General features: G+C 45.6%; 1 protein-coding gene across 1 annotated transcript in view; it reads left to right on the top strand.

Annotated features, from left to right (window-relative positions):
• Nucleotides 1-8511, top strand: part of KIF2C (kinesin family member 2C) — a 31747-nt gene extending 23236 nt beyond the window's left edge. Inside the window, 6 exon segments of the mRNA XM_077450761.1 lie at nucleotides 2227-2337; nucleotides 3353-3420; nucleotides 3540-3651; nucleotides 4633-4746; nucleotides 5162-5285; nucleotides 7578-8511. Of these exon segments, the coding sequence (XP_077306887.1) occupies nucleotides 2227-2337; nucleotides 3353-3420; nucleotides 3540-3651; nucleotides 4633-4746; nucleotides 5162-5285; nucleotides 7578-7663 (615 nt within the window). The 3' untranslated portion in view covers nucleotides 7664-8511.
• Nucleotides 8512-16669: the final 8158 nt, after the last annotated feature.

Below are 16669 nucleotides of genomic sequence, written 5' to 3'. Positions count from 1 at the left end.
GGTGGTGAATTGCTTTGTGATCTGCATAAAAGGTCAACTGATCCTGGTCTGTAGGCAGGGCTGCTGCCAGGTAACGGTATCACTTGGCCTGCTGTAAGGTGGCCTGGACAGCAGGGGGATTGGTGCAGCGGTGAGAACAATTGCAGGACTATGCATGGTGTCCCCCCCCCTCTCCCTTTCAGCTGCTGGGAGGGAAATGCAGGCCGTCATTTTGTAATGGTTTTCCCGTTCCTCAGCCCCTAAGCCCCCCCCCCCCCTTATTTTTATTTTTTTCTCTCTCCCCCCTCCTTCTATTGACCCCTTTTGCATGCTGCCCATATTGGTTTGCCCCATGTGCCTGGCTCCTCTGCAGCACTGCCAACTTCCCTCTCCCACCGGCTGCTATGGGTACACAGGGAAAGGGGTGGTAAATGTCATTTATTGGGCCCAGTGAGCGATTTGGTGCAGATCGTTCGTGTCTGTTCAAAACTGAAGCATGGTAAACGGTTTACTATGTTTCAGTTTATGAACGGGTAGGCTGTACAGGGTCCTGTGATTTCTAACAGCAGCCCTGTCTATAGGGTAACCCAAACCCCCTGCCCAATAATCACATGGCAGAACCTCTCCTGGCTAATAGGCCTTTTTTTTTTTTTTTTTGGCAGCTGCATAGGGAAGGCTTGCTGTTGACTTGTCTACAAGCTGAAGCTGTATGTGCAGCCTGGGGGCGAGGATGTAGGGGGTTTCACAAGAACATGGAAGATTTTAATAGGTGCAAGTCCAGGTGTTACAAGATACCCATGCCACCATGTTAGTGGCTTAAACAGGTCATGGCTTTTATCGAGTTGCAAAGACGGATAAAAAGCTGCCTGTGTGTAGCAGCCCCTCCAGCACCCCCTAATACTTCCTGAGCCCCCTCTGTCCAGCGATGGCCATTAAACGAGTGATATTGGTTTGATTAGTCTACAGGATGTAAAAGGTGTCCCCCTTCATTGCAGACCCTATGACTGGTCCTGTTATCTTGTCCCAAGTTCTTCCCACCAGTGTAATGGCAGCCAGGCACACGGCAGCATCCACACTTCTGGCTCAATGAATAGTCTAGGGCAGTGGTCTCGAAGCTGGAGCTCTGGGGCAAGTATGCTTGCGGTGTTCTGGCCCTTGGGGTACTATTCCTTCTACGGACACCAACACTGGGGGCATAATTCTCGCCACCAACGCAAACAATGGAGCACAATTCCTCCCACTAAAGATGCGGAATCGTTTTACTTCAACTGACGCCAAGATGCTTCCTATTCCCACCAGCCAGTCCGGCCCCCAAAAGTCTCAAGGGCATAAAGTTGGCTCCTTGCTTTGAAAAAAGCCAACCCCTTGACCAATGGTCTCCAAACTTTCTATTTATTGCTGTATAACTTGGATAGGGCAGGGAGATGTGGGGTACTCAATGTTGCCCAGTAATGGAGGACGCTCTTTCTCTTGCAGCTACTTAGAAATATCCCTGAGCAATGGCTCTGGGAATGGATGCTGGGACACAAGTAGTAATCCAGGACAGGCAAGCCCCAGTCTTTGTGCATCAGGGGTTGGCAGCATCAATCGCCCAGATCCTGGCCTCAGGTCTTTACCCACAAGTCCTTGGATACTAGGATACCTCCTTCAGAATCGGGCAGACAGTTAGTGGGCACTCCAGACCCTAGGTGGAATCCATCTTTTTAGTAGGAACCCTATCCTTGGCTTGGCTGGGACATTGCTGTGGTCTTGTTAGAATTTCTGGGATGCCCAAGAGGGCAGCATCCTATCCAGGGAAGGTGCTTCTACTGCACAAGAACATGAACTGCTCCAACCAGACTATTTGCTCTGCAACCACTTACTGGGCACTCCTCCCCAGGGATTGGCTGAGAACCCCATAAATATACAGGCTGCTTGTTGGACCTGCTCCACTTCTATGTACTGAAGCTTTTCAGAAAGCTTGGGGGAAACAATCAAACCTGTAGCCTTTGAGACTCTTATCAGGCCAAAGCAATTGGCAACCGCTCCATTAATTAGAGGAGCTCAGATAACTGAATTTTCCTCCCAGCCTTTCATTGAACCTGGGGGGTGCTATAGCTCAGGACGTCATGTGAAGTATGTTCATTGCTTTTTTACTTCTGTTACAGATGGGCTCTCATGTTTTTATTTGTGTATAACCTTTTAGCTGATCTTATCAAAATCTGATTTTGGAAACTTTTTCTAAATGCTATCATTTTTATGTTCCAGGAATGTATCCGTGCGTTAGGACAGAACAAGGCTCACACCCCATTCCGGGAGAGTAAACTGACCCAAATCCTCCGAGATTCCTTCATTGGGGAGAACTCAAGGACTTGCATGGTAATGAGGCACTCCGTGCATTGTTGTTGTACATGGTTTATACACACATGACATCTGCCGTCCACCATTGTGATAGTTTGTACCATTGGGCAGCACTACCAAAACCACCTCCCTTTTGGTAGTACAGGTTGCCTGAAAGTGGACGCGGCTGATGGAGATGGTTGAATGTCCATATAAAGATGGAGTGGTTACACTGTCCTTTTTTAATGCACTAGAGCTATTGCACTATTACTCCTGATGAAGCCAGTAATGGTGGTGAAACTTGTAGACTTCTTCAGAACACCTGAAGAATACTTCTAATGGGAGCTGTGTAGTGACTTTTTGATATTGGGAAGTGTTTTAGTTCTTTCAAGGATCAGTAATGGAAAGAAAACGGCAGCAGTTGGAGGAAGACGTTAGATATGAGGTGTACTGGTGATATGATATAATATAAAGATAGAAAGGAAATCCAAAGTATGGCAGTAAAAAAGTGATAACCTATGGAAAAATTATAAGTGTAAGTTAATTCGTAAAGAAACATGGAATATACAATGGAAAAACAAGTCTGCATAGTAACACAATAACATTCCACGCTCTGTCAAAGGAGAGCATACAGTGTATACATCAAGTACAGAGGACACCCAACTACAACCTGGTCAGTCTAATGCCAGACCAGAGTCCTGTAAAGTGGTAGAATTCTAGTTTTATCTCTGGGGTCTCCTTCTCCAAGAGAATTTTTGTACTTCCCATAAAATCTATATCTGATCTCCTAAACGGGGCTGGGACATTGGGTCAGCAGGAGGGTTAGTTATCCTGGACTCGGTGAAGCAAAGGGGGAAAATACAGGGTGGCACACCCATTCTATGGCATGTTTAATGGTGGGTGGTGGCTGCAGTTCTGGATCCTTGCCCTGGTTGATGGCCCACCCTGTCCTGGTACTGCTCCTATCTTAAAAAAAGTGTTTTGTAAGATGCAATTTTATATATTGGCTGTGATGTCTTTTTGTGTGTGTAATTGAGTATTTGTGCTGTTACAGATCGCTATGCTGTCCCCGGGATTCAGCTCCTGTGAGTACACGCTGAACACACTGCGATACGCAGACAGGTGGGTTCCTGGGGTGCATCTCATCTCCCCAGTACTAATGCCCATTCCTCTGCCTGGTATTGAATGCTGATGGTGCCCGTTGCTCTGTCTGGTAATATTGACCTTTTTCCTCTTGTCAGGGTGAAGGAACTGAATCCTCACAGGTCAGAGCCTGACGATAATCAGCAAATGGAGACGGAGTTCAGTGACGGCTCTCAGTCCTCCATTGGAGGGTTGGATTTCCAGGATGATGTAAGTGATGACAGATCTTGTATTCTTGGAGTTCAGCTCATAGCTGTGCACTGCTTTCCTTTTTACTAAGGTTATGGATCGTTTTTAAAAATTTTGACTAATTACGAGCAGGCAGACTTTTTTTTATTTTTTTTGAAGACTTCTAACTTCACCTTGTGTAATGACAGACAAAATTGACTGTTTTACCATCGCATCACTGGTATTGCGGATGGGCGTATAGTTTAGTTTTATTGATACCTTCTGAGCTGGTTTAGCTTTTAAATTTTCAAGCTTTAATGAAGGACGTCACGTGTGGTGCAGGTAGCCGGCTCCTGTAGAAATCATTATTCTACTCCTGTGAACCCAAAGAGGGCCTTGCTCTGAACTTGCAGGACAATGCTGCAGAGTAGTGACTGTCTCGGGTGCCGCTCTCTGCAGCCTTACGGTGCTTGTAAAGTGTTTGGTGTCCCCCCCCCCCCTCTCCTCTAAAAAACAAACCTGTTATACTTGCCGGCTCTGTAATGGATTTGCACAGAGCAGCCTGGATCCTCATCTTCTCGGGTCCCTCTTCAGAGGGCCTGGCCTCTCCCTCCGGTTGAGTACCACCACAGCAAGCCGCTTGCTATGTGGGCACCAGACCTGAACTGCAGCTGTGTCCATTCGGACATGGAGCTGCAGGTCAGCTTACCTGGCTTTGACAGCAGCGGGAGCTGATAGCGCCACTGCTGTCTCAGCCAATCAGGAGGGAGACTCGTGGACAGGGATGGAGCTCCGGTAAGTATGAGGGGGCTGCTGCACACAAGCAGGGGGGGGGGAGCCTTCTGACTTTACTATCCCTTTAAGGACTTTTAGAGAGATTTTTGCTTTGGATTCTAACTTGCACTATTCTATTCGTCGTTATGGTCTTCAGACACGTTTCTCCTGAACGATAGAAGGGATCCTGCCCTCATGCAGGAATAGGCTGCGGATGGTTCTGACTTGTTGGTTTTTCTGTCCCTGTAGCTCTCGCTGAAGGATGAAGAGGAACTCTCCTCTCTGAACAGTTTCCAGGATGCCATGAGCCGGATGGGGGAGTTGGAGGAGAAGGCTGTGGAGGAGCTCCGGGAATTGGTGCAGGTGAGATCCAAGCTGACGATGGCACTTCACAAAGGCAAACTTTTTTTTTTTTTTTTTTTTTTATTTTTTTTATCCTCTGGCTAATAGCCCCCATAGTGGATGGGGACGGAGACCACCTGCTAGATACTCCAACCCTTCACCAGTCTATTCAAAAGATAGTTTTGGCTGGAGTTGGGTTGAAAACATAATGATCCCAAACTACTGCTTTCCTTCCAATGTGTCCAAAGCTGACAACGTTCCAGGTTCCATCTGACATTGCCTGACCCATTTCTGAAAATAGTTTTAGGATTTTTTTTTTTTTTTGGGGGGTGGGGAAGGAGTACTTTAATGGGGAGTAGAGGTAATTTTCAGGCTGCAGCTCAGAAATGATGGGATGGAGATCTCTGGGGTTTATATTTTGGTTCTCTCATTGCAGAAAGCTCCGGAATGGTCCAACCTGCTGGAGGTGACGGAGCAGCCAGACTATGACCTGGAGAACTTTGTGACGCGGGCGGAATATCTCATCCAGGAGAGCTCCAAGGCCCTCATCTCATTGGGCGGTAAGTGCTCATTGTGACCCAAGTCTCCCTGAGGGGAACATTGTCCATCAGTGGGCACAGGTGTGACTATCCCCAGGAACCTTTTCATCGGTCCTCGCAGCATTCTATCACTGGGACGTGATGCAGCCCTCACTTGATGCTGATTTTGCATGGATTACTCGTGTTCAGCTGCTCTTTTCCATAGCAGTGTGAAGGATTGTCCCCACTCGTCCCTTCTGAGAATACTTTGGGATCAGGTGCAAAGACTGTTAAAGTAAATGTAAACCTGATCACTAAAATATAATGGAACTAAAGGCACATTGACCTAAAGCAGGAAGTCTTCTCCTGAGATTGGCCATAGCGAGGGTGATGGGCACTTCTCATAATGGCCGGCTCTAGGTGCTGAATTAACAAGCAAGCTGCCGTCATGACAATGACGGTACACAACTTTATTGCTCCAGGACAAGAGTAAGCCTCGGGGGGGGGGGAGATTTGGCTGTCCCAGACTACAGGAAGCATCCCACTGCAAGAAAATCCTATGGCTTGTAATGGACATCTTTCCACTCCGCTTGAGTGTTTCCGCCGTATACCGCTTCCTCCTGTCAATGTAGCTATCACTAGCCTGCGTAAGGGTAGGTCATTAATGAGTTGCAGTAGTCAAGGAGTGAATAAGTTACTTTGTAGTGTCAGGCAGGGTTTAAATTCTGGAGATGTTGCGGCGGCAGGATTTAGCCAGTGATTGGGTGTGAGGGCTGAAGGAAAAGTCAGTCAAAGATTACACCCAGCACCCTGGCATGTGTGGAGGGACCAATGGCTGTGCTGTTGATCTTAATGGTAGTCATGGGGAAGGGACCGGGAAGGAGGAAATATAACAAGCTCCGATTGAGGAAGTGGTATGACATCCATACTGGTGTCATTCTGCAAGTTTGAGATCCATAAGAAGATGGAGGGGGTGAGTTGAGTGGAGAGATAGATCTGGGTGTCATCGGTGTAGAGGTGGTACTGAAAGCCATGGGAGGTTATCAACTGGCCCAGGGAAGAGGTATAGAGCGACAATAGGAAGGGCCCAAGGATGGAGCCTTGGGGTACTCCAGCCAGAGAGGAAGAGGGCAGAGGAGATGGAGTTTTAATTGACACTGAAAGTGCACTGAGATGGGTAGGAGAACCAGGATAAAGTAGAATCCAGAGGCCAAGGGAGTGTAGTTTGCTGAGGAGCAGCAGGTGGTTAACACTGTCGAAGGTAGCAGAGAGGTGTAAGAGTATGGAGTAATGGTCATTGGTGAATCTTTAGTAGGGCAGTTTCAGTGGAATGTTGTGGACAGAAGCTCGACTGTAGGAGGTCAAGAGAGTTGTTTGTGAGGGTAGCGCCTCATTCGGTTTTGGACAAGGTGTTTGGTAAGCTTGGAGGCAAATGGGAGCAGGGAGATGGGTCTTAAGCTATTAAAACAGTTGGGGTCTAGTGATGTTTTTTTATTATGGGGGGGGTAACGATGCATGTTTTGAGCGGAGATGGGAAGGTGCTGGAGGAGAGGGAGAGGTTGAAGATGTGGGAAGGTGGTCACAGTAATTGAGGGGACAGGACACTATTTTGCTCCCTAGGCAGACAAACCATAGGATACAGCCACACCTCAAAAGATTTAGTAAAGTCTACAACAGTATGAGACTGTTCCAGTGTTGTACATCGAGTCTGACTAGTGCAGATCAGACTGGGGTTCTTGGTCACCCTGTGCCCCTAATAGACACAGGGTAAATTGCACATAGGAGGGGCCGGGGGAGCTGGACAAGGAGATTCCAGAGCTCTCCAAGGTAAGCTGGGTTCCACAAGCCACCCCCCTTCCAAAGTGACTCCCGTTACAGTATCGCCTAAAGGGTTTCGTCAAAATTCTCTAATCGCATCTTTTGGGTGAAGCTTATGTCATTGGGGTGCGACTAGTTTGCTCCTAATGGGAGGAGCACTGACCAGCTCTATCGACTAACAGATTCCCCCCCCCCCCCCCCCCCAGTGGCAGCTTCCTTTTGGCACTGGGTCTGGGATGGGGTTTAATATCAGCCAGGGGGGCTGCAATGTGGCCTTTTGTTGCATTATCTGGCCCTTGGGGCAATCTCCCCACTGTTGGCAGCACTGGGGCAGTATTCCCTCTCCCTTGGCACTGGGGCACTTAAAGTTTTGAAGGACAGTGAATTGGATAGGCAGATCATTTCATATGGATGCACCTGAAACTAACAAATACCTCCTCATTGCTTATGGCTTGTTTGGGTTTTTATTGTCCTGGAGACCCACTATATAATTTTTTTATTCTTTCCCCTTCACAGAATGTGTGACGTCCTTGCGTGCGGCGATGCAGTTGGAGGAACAGGCCAGCCAGCAGATCTCCAAGAATAGGCGGCCTGTGAAATGACGGCTCCCCGTGTACAGCGCCCCCTGTACTTTAAGCACTGTTATAAATAGTTTGTCTTTTTTAATGTTTGTCCCTTTTTTCAGACTTGTTGTGCTATAGAGCTAAATTCTGTATAACGTTTTATTTTTATACGGAGGACAAGCTGAGGATTAATTACCCAACTACAGAACCCTCCAGTTGTATTTCTTGAAGGACCGCTCCACCTAGAACTCTTTTTCTGGGCATCTTTTGGAAAGACTCATAGATCCCTATTGGTGGTCTGTCATTGCTTCCTCTTAGAAGGCCATAATTGAGTGGTCACTTTAAGGCCTGTATCCTACACTACATGGAGTTCATCAGGGGGGAGTGACACCACCCATTGGGTTCAAAGTGGCCCATATAGTCTGAGTTCCAATCTTTCAGGTTGCGTTTGGTTTTGTAATTTTGGATGAACTTGTTTGTTTGGAATGGGTGGAGTTGACCTTTATGTGGATTATGGGCTGCTGTGGTAAATATGTACACTGTTCGAAGCCTAAAAATGGATGAAGGTCTTGTCTATAAATCGCCATCAGGTCACCTTTTGTATTTCTGGCCAGCAATAGAAGATCGCTGAAGATTCTGTTTGGGTGGCGCCCCATCTGTCCTTTCTCCAGTTTATGTACAGAAGGGTCTCGGTATCGGCTCTCCCTCACCTGACCAGCAGAGGGAGCACAACAAGCTCTGTGCCCACCCCCCCCATGCTTGGTGCTTCCTTTCTGGAGGCGCATTATGTACAGTTTTAAAGTTTTGTGTTTAATATGTGTCTATAAAGACAGAACATTGACTGAAAGCAGTCTGTTTTATTAAACAATAAACAGCCTTGATTATTACTAGCAGTGTCCTCCTTACTACTTGTGTGCGTCGCTTCACTACGTTGTGTGCATTACAGTTTGACATCTTCATATACAAATTCAGACATGCTGAGTTACATCTGTGGACTTCTGTACCCATCAACCAGACTAGGAGATGTACTCAACACCATACAATGCTGCAGTGTTAATTTGGTTTTAGTCATCTAAATTGTTTGGCGAAGGGCCAGTCTGCCCAGGGGGGGGGGGGGGGGGGGGGCAAGGTCGGTGGAGGGGGGCCAGTCTGCCCGGGGGGAGGCAAGGTGGGTATAATCAAGCAGATGGCTTAAGTAAGGAGGATGGTTTGCAGCAATTCTGTAAGTGATCATACTGGGTGCCACGTCCCATATGTAGACTAGTATATGATTGGCTATTAGGGACTTTTTAGGAACTTATACACACTTCTGTAAATATATTAATACAATTGAACATCATATAAAATCTGTATCTAAAGTTTGAACAGATCTATAACAATATTTACATATGAAAGAACAATAGATGGCCTACCAGCTTGTAATCCTTACACCTTTTCCATGGAGAGCTTTCCCTGGGCCTGGTTCACATCTATGCAGGTTTGTGTGGTCATGACTGCCCATTCAAATGAGGTTCCTGCACATTCTAAAAACGCAGCAGCTGGGAAATCGCATGGTGCTTCTGGAAGGCTGCCCAGCACAGAAGGCCACAAATCATTTAATGTAGCAGAATACACGGATCTTACCACTAGATGGTGTTCTAGAGATCCAAACAAGCCCGGTATATAGATTTCTATAAAAGGCACTCCCCCCCCCCTCCATAATTAGAACCCCAAGTGATTTTATTGCAAATTTAAAAACAAAAAAATTCCCCTCATTTACTCTCCTGGTATTTAACATTATCACTACTATACTATAAAGTAGAATTTTTTTTTTTAGAGTTTGGTTCTAGCCGCCATCAGCACCCATAGGGTAAGGCACCTCATCCCAATTAAAGATATATTTTATAATTGAATAAACCAGAGGAGGGATTTTTGCGGTGCGTATAGATAACTTAATACATATAACAAAATGAAAAATACAGAAAATATAAACAATTTATTTTATTACAATGCATTTAAAATAACACACATTGGTGTATTAAGTAGACATCTACATATACAAATTGCATATAAAGAGGGGTCCTGGAGGAAGAAAAATTGGGGTGCTTGTAGTAGATTATCCCGACATGTTTCGCAATAGCTTCCTCAGGGGATATACAAGCTAGTAATAAGTCACATCAAAAAGGAATAATGAATAATTAACAATAGCCTTTTACACATCAGTTAATTATATCATATACACGATTTGTATGAATAACAAAGTAGTACAACCTTCCACGCAAAGAGTTCCAAAGGAGTGCTTACCCCCCGTCAAATCTAATATCCAATGCACAAAGCGCCAGTCTTGATGTAAAAGTGTGCGTGACCCCCGTATCAAACAATTGGACGTCCAGCGTCGATATGAATTGCGATTACAACATTATCCTGATAATGTGGTGAAACACCGAATTATCCATAATTTGTCGTCCTATTCCCTTACAGAATCCGAGAATGAAGTCCTAAAGTTAGGCTTAACTTTCTGCCCAGACGCTGATATAGATAAATTTAGCCTAATAAAAGATGTACACTTATTCGCTCGCAGGCTATTATTTAAAACTATTTTTGATAAACCAAGTACAGAACCTGCCCTACCTCTACCCAACTTTTTTTTCCTTAGACGATAGTATAGCTGAACATCAAGCCATACAGGATCTAATGGTGTTATGGGAGGAGGGACATGACACTTTGGAGGATCCAGGATCCATTGACCCTATTGGTCTATCTATAAGGGCCGTGTCTCCCCCCCCCCCCCCCATAAACCCAAATCGACACTATTCCCTTTCTTGAATTCAAATCCCAATGTTTGGGCATTCACCCAACAAGTATGCAAAACTATAGAAAAATGCTTTCACCTCTACAGGATCGTCTAACCTTACAGGTCAGAAAAAAAGATGCACTTAAATCTTTGCAAACTAACTCCAATATAATTATCAAGCCAGCTAACAAGGGTGGGAATCTAGTTATTATGGATATCCCACAATACATCCTTATGTGTCAAAACATTTAAAAAAAATCTAGGATGGTATCGGCCCATCTCTACTACAGTAATCCCTAATTTTGAAGCAGAATATCGGCAAATAATTTTTAAGGCCTACAAGTCAGGGATTATTGATAAAAACACCTGGGATTATTTAAACATCAAAGATCCAAAACTCCCCACGTTTTACGCACTTCCTAAAGTGCACAAATGCCTGGTAGAACCCCCAGGACGACTTATTTCCAGCTGTCCAAACCTTACAAAAAATGCTAGTTCCCTAATTGACAATTATCTGAGCCCCTATGTAACCTCCCTTTTTTCTTATATAAAAGATACTATTGACCTTTTAAAAAACCATTGAAGATATGTCTTTACCCTCCAATTCGTGGCTTGTATCGATTGACGTTGAATGTCTATACAACGCGATCCCACATCAAAAAGGGGTCAAGGTTGTACGAACCTATCTAAACCAAAGGGGCCCAGTCTTCACCAAATACAGTGAATTTGTGATTGAACTCCTTGAGTACGTTTTAAGACATAACGTCTTCCAATTCAATCAGACCCATTACCTCCAGGTGCAGGGGGTTGCGATGGGGACGAAATGTGCCCCATCGTATGCCAACCTATACCTGGGGGATGGGAAAAAGACATCTTTGCGCGCGAGGACCTTATCCCTTTTTCTCGATTCGATTATAGCATGGTATAGATATATAGACTATGTCTTGATTTTTTTTATTTTTTTTTGGTCGGGGACTGAATCTGAACTCAAACAATTTTTTTCACCTAATTTCCATTAATGACTTCAACCTTCATTTTACGCTTAAATACAGTAGAGAAGAGATTGGAATGATTTTTATTTTTAAGTCCAGAAACTCAATCAATCAAAAAGGTACCCTTTATTCCTCACTATTTAGGAAACCAACGGCTGGTAACACAATACTGCATGCCAAAAGCTTCCATCCAGATTCGCTATTACGCAGCATACCATACAGCCAATACCTACGATTAAGATGAAACTGTAGCCAAGAAATTGACTTTCGAATTGCAGCTAGGGATTTATATACGAGACTCAAAACTCGAGGATATAGCCATACATGCTTTGAGAGCATACAATAAAGCAAAAGACAGGAATACTCTAATTTGCTCGTCCAAATCACACGAGAACAGCAATACTGTCTGAGTAATAACAAGATATTCCAACCAACATAAGATTTTTAGGGACCTTTTAAATGCATTCTGGCCTCTATTATTGGCAGATCCTATCGCCAATAAGTATATCAAAAATTGCCCTGAAGTTACATATAAACGAGTACCATCTTTAAGAGATCGTTTAGTTCGTAGTCATTTTTTCTAATTCTGAAACAACTACTATTTCCAAAAGATTGGGAACTTTTTCATGTGGACACTGCGATATGTGCCCATATATTATCGATCTATATAAATTTAGGATGGCAAATGGCATTTCTCTAAATCCACACCTGGCATTGTCTATTTGGCACAGTGCCCATGTGGGGGCTTTTACATGGGCAAAACAAAGACCATTTTTCATACGCATGAGGGATCACATCAAACCAATATTAAATAAAAAGATGGTTACATCCATCAGCAGACATGTTGGCATTAGGGATGAGCTTCCTGTTCGAGTCGAACGTACGTTCGACTCGAACATTGGCTGTTCATGCGTTCGGCGAATTCCGAACGTTTTGGCCGTTCGCGTCAAAATTCGTGTGACGCGCGCGCGGACCATAATGCACTGCGTTGGCGCAGTGCATTGCTGCCCGATGATTGGCCAAGCATGCACTGTGACCCCGCATGCTTGGCCAATCGCAGCGCCGGCAGCGGGGAGAGCCATGATTGGCCACAGGCATCCTGCCTGTGGCCAATCATAGCTCAGGCTGTGTAGTGCACGCCCCACACTATATAAGGCCGCCTTTGAGGCGGCTTCGTGTAGTGTGTTACTTAGCATCTGAAGCAGTGGGTGTTCTGTGTACCTTCAACACAGTACACACCAATCGTTTTTGGCTGATTTCCTATCTTGCTGCTGTGTAGTGGTTATTGTCTGCGTGCCCTGACTGCAGTATACACCACTATATTCACCTCACCTATATAGCTAGTGATCTAGCTTTAACCACTTAACAACTGCCCATTGCCGATTAACGGCTTCAGGGCGGTTGTTTAAAGTGGAGGGCCACCCTGAAAACAAAAAAAATATTAAAAATTACAAAAAAATATAAAAAAAAAAAATGAAAAAAAATTTTTTTTTTTACTTACCAGAAATGCCTGTTGCTAGGCACTTTCTCCTAATCTTCCTCTTCCTCCTCCGCGGAGATCTTCTGTCTTCGTCGCGGCGTCTTCTGGGTAATGAGTCGCGCTGTGTTCTGGGAACTGTGTGTTCCAGAACACAGCGCGTCCCATTCAGAAAGCGCTGCGGGACTCGCGCATGTGCAGTAGCTGCGGGACTCGCGCATGCGCAGTAGGAAACGGGCAGTGAAGCCGTAAGACTCCACTGCCTGTTTCCCTTACAAGGAATGGCAGCACCGGGACCCGAGAGCCGAGGGACGGGTCGGCCTCGGGCGGCCGACATCGCGGGCACCCTGGACAGGTGAGTGTGTTGATTAAGTCAGCAGCTGCAGTGTTTGCAGCTGCCGACTTTTTTTTTTTTTTTTTTTGTATAACCGGCCCTCCTCTTTAACTCTGAGAGGCCGTTAATTAACGGCCTCCCAGAATTCTGCTCTCGCGTGCCCCGAGGTGTGCGCACTCGAGAGCATCCGTGACCGCCGGGTCGGATCACGGTAAACGGCCGCTCATATCGGCCGTTTACCACGTGATTGCTCCGTCAAATGACGGAGTGATCACTTGGAAACAAACCGGCGTCATGTTATGACGCCTGTTCCTCCCTCCCCTCTCTGTACCGATCGGTACAGCGGAGGGGAAAGAGATCGGTGTCAGCAGCGATGTGGGCTGCATCTGCAGTGCCCACATCGCTGCTCACCGAATTTAACCCCTCAATTCCCTGCCAATACTCTGCAATACCAGTGCATACTCTGCAGTAACCTGCCATTACTCTGCAGTACCCCGCCATTACTCTGCAGTGCAGTACCCTGCCATTACTCTGCAGTGCAGTACCCTGCCATTACTCTGCAGTACCCCCCATTACTCTGCAGTACCCTGCCTTTACTCTGCAGTACCCCCCATTACTCTGCAGTACCCTGCCTTTACTCTGCAGTACCCCCCATTACTCTGCAGTAACCCCCATTACTCTGCAGTACCCCCCAATACTCTGCAGTACCCTGCCATTACTCTGCAGTACCCCGCCATTACTCTGCAGTGCAGTACCCTGCCATTACTCTGCAGTGCAGTACCCTGCCATTACTCTGCAGTACCCCCATTACTCTGCAGTACCCCCCATTACTCTGCAGTACCCCCCATTACTCTGCAGTACCCCCCAATACTCTGCAGTACCCGCCATTACTCTGCAGTACCCGCCATTACTCTGCAGTACCCTGCCATTACTCTGCAGTGCAGTACCCTGCCATTACTCTGCAGTACCCCCCAATACTCTGCAGTACCCCCCAATACTCTGCAGTACCCCCCAATACTCTGCAGTACCCGCCATTACTCTGCAGTACCCCCAATACTCTGCAGTACCCTGCCATTACACTGTAGTACCCCCCAATACTCTGCAGTACCCTGCTATTACTCTGTAGTACCCTGCCAATACCCCGCCAATACTCTGTAATACCCTGCCATAAATTGCCATACCCAGCCATACTCAGAGATACCCAGCCATACTCGGTGATACCCTGAAATACCCAGCCATAGACGCCCCCCACCCCTCACCGCCCTCCGGTGCTTCTACCAACTCGCCAGTACGATCAAAGCCAGAATCTTTTTTTTATTTTTTATTTCAGGCTTCCCAGCCTAGAGGTGAGATGTGGGGTCATATTGACCCCCCAGATTTCACTGTAAAGAGGACCTGTCATCCCATATTCCTATTACAAGGGATGTTTACATTTCTTGTAATAGGAATAAAAGTGATCAAAAATATATTTTTGGGGAAAAAAATGTCAAACTAAAATAAATAAAGTAAAATGAACAATAAAAAAATAAAATAAAAATGAAAGCGCCCATGTCCCCATGTGCTCGCATGTGCCACACATGTGAGGTATCGCCGAGAATGTTAGAGCGAGAGCAATAATTCTAGTCCTAGACCTCCTCTGCAACTCAAAACATGTAACCAGTAAAAAAAAAATTAAAGCGTCGCCTATGGGGATTTTTTAAGTAGTGACGTTTGGCGCCATTCCACGGGCATGTGCAATTTTGAAGAGTGACATGTTTGATATCTATTTACTCAGCATAACTTCATCTTTCACTTTATGCAAACATTGGGCTAACAAGTGGTTAATAATAGAGCTTGCAGTCAGTAGTGTTAGGAGATAGTGCGTGCTGTCTGCGTGCTCTGTACCCAGTACATACCGCTATAATATAGGGCAGGCCCCTACTTTCAAACATCCAACTTACAAACATCTCCTACTTGCAAACGCAAGGAGACAGCAGCAAGTGAGATGAAAAAAGATGGACGACAAAACAAATTATACAGGGGTGATAACCCTTCCCTATGTTTTCCAAAAAGCTTAAAAATAGTTTTTTTGACTGGAGCTACACTTTAAAAATGTACCGGTTGAAAATGACAAACAGATTCAACTTAACACAACAAACCTACACAGTCCCTGTCTTGTTTGCACCGCCTGTATACTGCTGTTCTGAGTATATAGGGCCTGGGGGGCCACACGCATTTCCTTTTTTTAATATGGGTACGGGGTTCCCCTTAATATGCGTACAAGACCCAAATAGGCTGGTAATGGGCAGGGAGGGCTACCCATGCCATTTTTCTCAATGATTTTCAACCATATTGCAGGAACCAGATATAACATTAAAACCGCAAGCAGTTTTAAATGGTGTTATTTCCGTTTAATGTCATTTTGTGCAGGGACTGTTCTAAACACGGGAAACACGTGGCACTTCACAGGCATACTACAGACTAGGGTTGCCACCTGTCCAGGATTCACCCGGACAGTTCGGGTTTGGAATCATGTGTCCGGGTTTCAGACTGCCTGAAACCCGGACACATTATTTAGACTGGACTATGGCTTCCCAGCAGGGTTGCTGGCTGCAGTTGTCTAAGCTGAGTGTGTCTATTACACTCTCTTTCATGCTGCCCAAAGCCAGAACTAACAATCCCCCCACATATAGATGGGATAGGAGAGAGGGCTTGATCTGCACCTCTTCCTCCCGGCTCTACCCCTCTGGGTCTGCCCACACTTCTCAGAAAAGGAAAGTGTGGGTTGGAAATTTGAAGTTCAGCAGCCTCAGATACACCTGGATGAGAGGTGCTGACTGCCAAGGGGTGAGTGAGCTCACCATCCATCCCTGTCTGTGACTGAAGTCTCCTCCTTCTATCTCCTGCCTCTGAGTGGGTACACTAAGGTAAATCGGGGTTCTCAGAGCACCCCTTATATCAGAACTCCCTTTTACACCTGAGGCCACAGTGTTCCCCCTTCAATCAGAGTCTGCTCCATACATCAGAGTTCTCAGTGTCCCCCCTTAAATCAGGGTTCCCAGAGGATCCCTAATGTCAGATTCCCCAGAGTTATCCCTTACATTAGAGGCTGCAGAGTCCCCCCTTACAGTGAAAGGAAACTCTACAAGTTCAGATATAAAAGGGGGAACTCTGTGGACTCTGATGTAACTTCATATGATTAGAAATGTTATTTAATAGCAAAATATATGTATAGTTTATTCTACAAAAGAAAAAAAAAGAATGCCCATAAAGTGTTCGGGTTTGGCTTGAAGAAAAGGTGGCAACCCTACTACAGACACCCCCCAGGCACCATATTTAAAGGAATATTTCACTTTTTTTTTTTCACTTTAATCGTCATTAAAATCAGTGCTCCCGCCAAAACGGTCATTGTGGGAGGATAGGTGTTTTGTTTTTTTCTTTCATATTATACACATTTATTTATTTATTCCCTCTATTTATATTCCTTTAT

Source organism: Lithobates pipiens, unplaced genomic scaffold, assembly GCF_037356315.1.
Source record: "Lithobates pipiens isolate NorthernLeopardFrog02 unplaced genomic scaffold, aLitPip1_a1.2 Scaffold_23, whole genome shotgun sequence".
In the NCBI taxonomy this organism is placed as follows: domain Eukaryota; kingdom Metazoa; phylum Chordata; class Amphibia; order Anura; family Ranidae; genus Lithobates; species Lithobates pipiens.
Note: the sequence above shows the minus strand (reverse complement) of the source record. Positions and strands in the feature narration are given on the sequence as shown.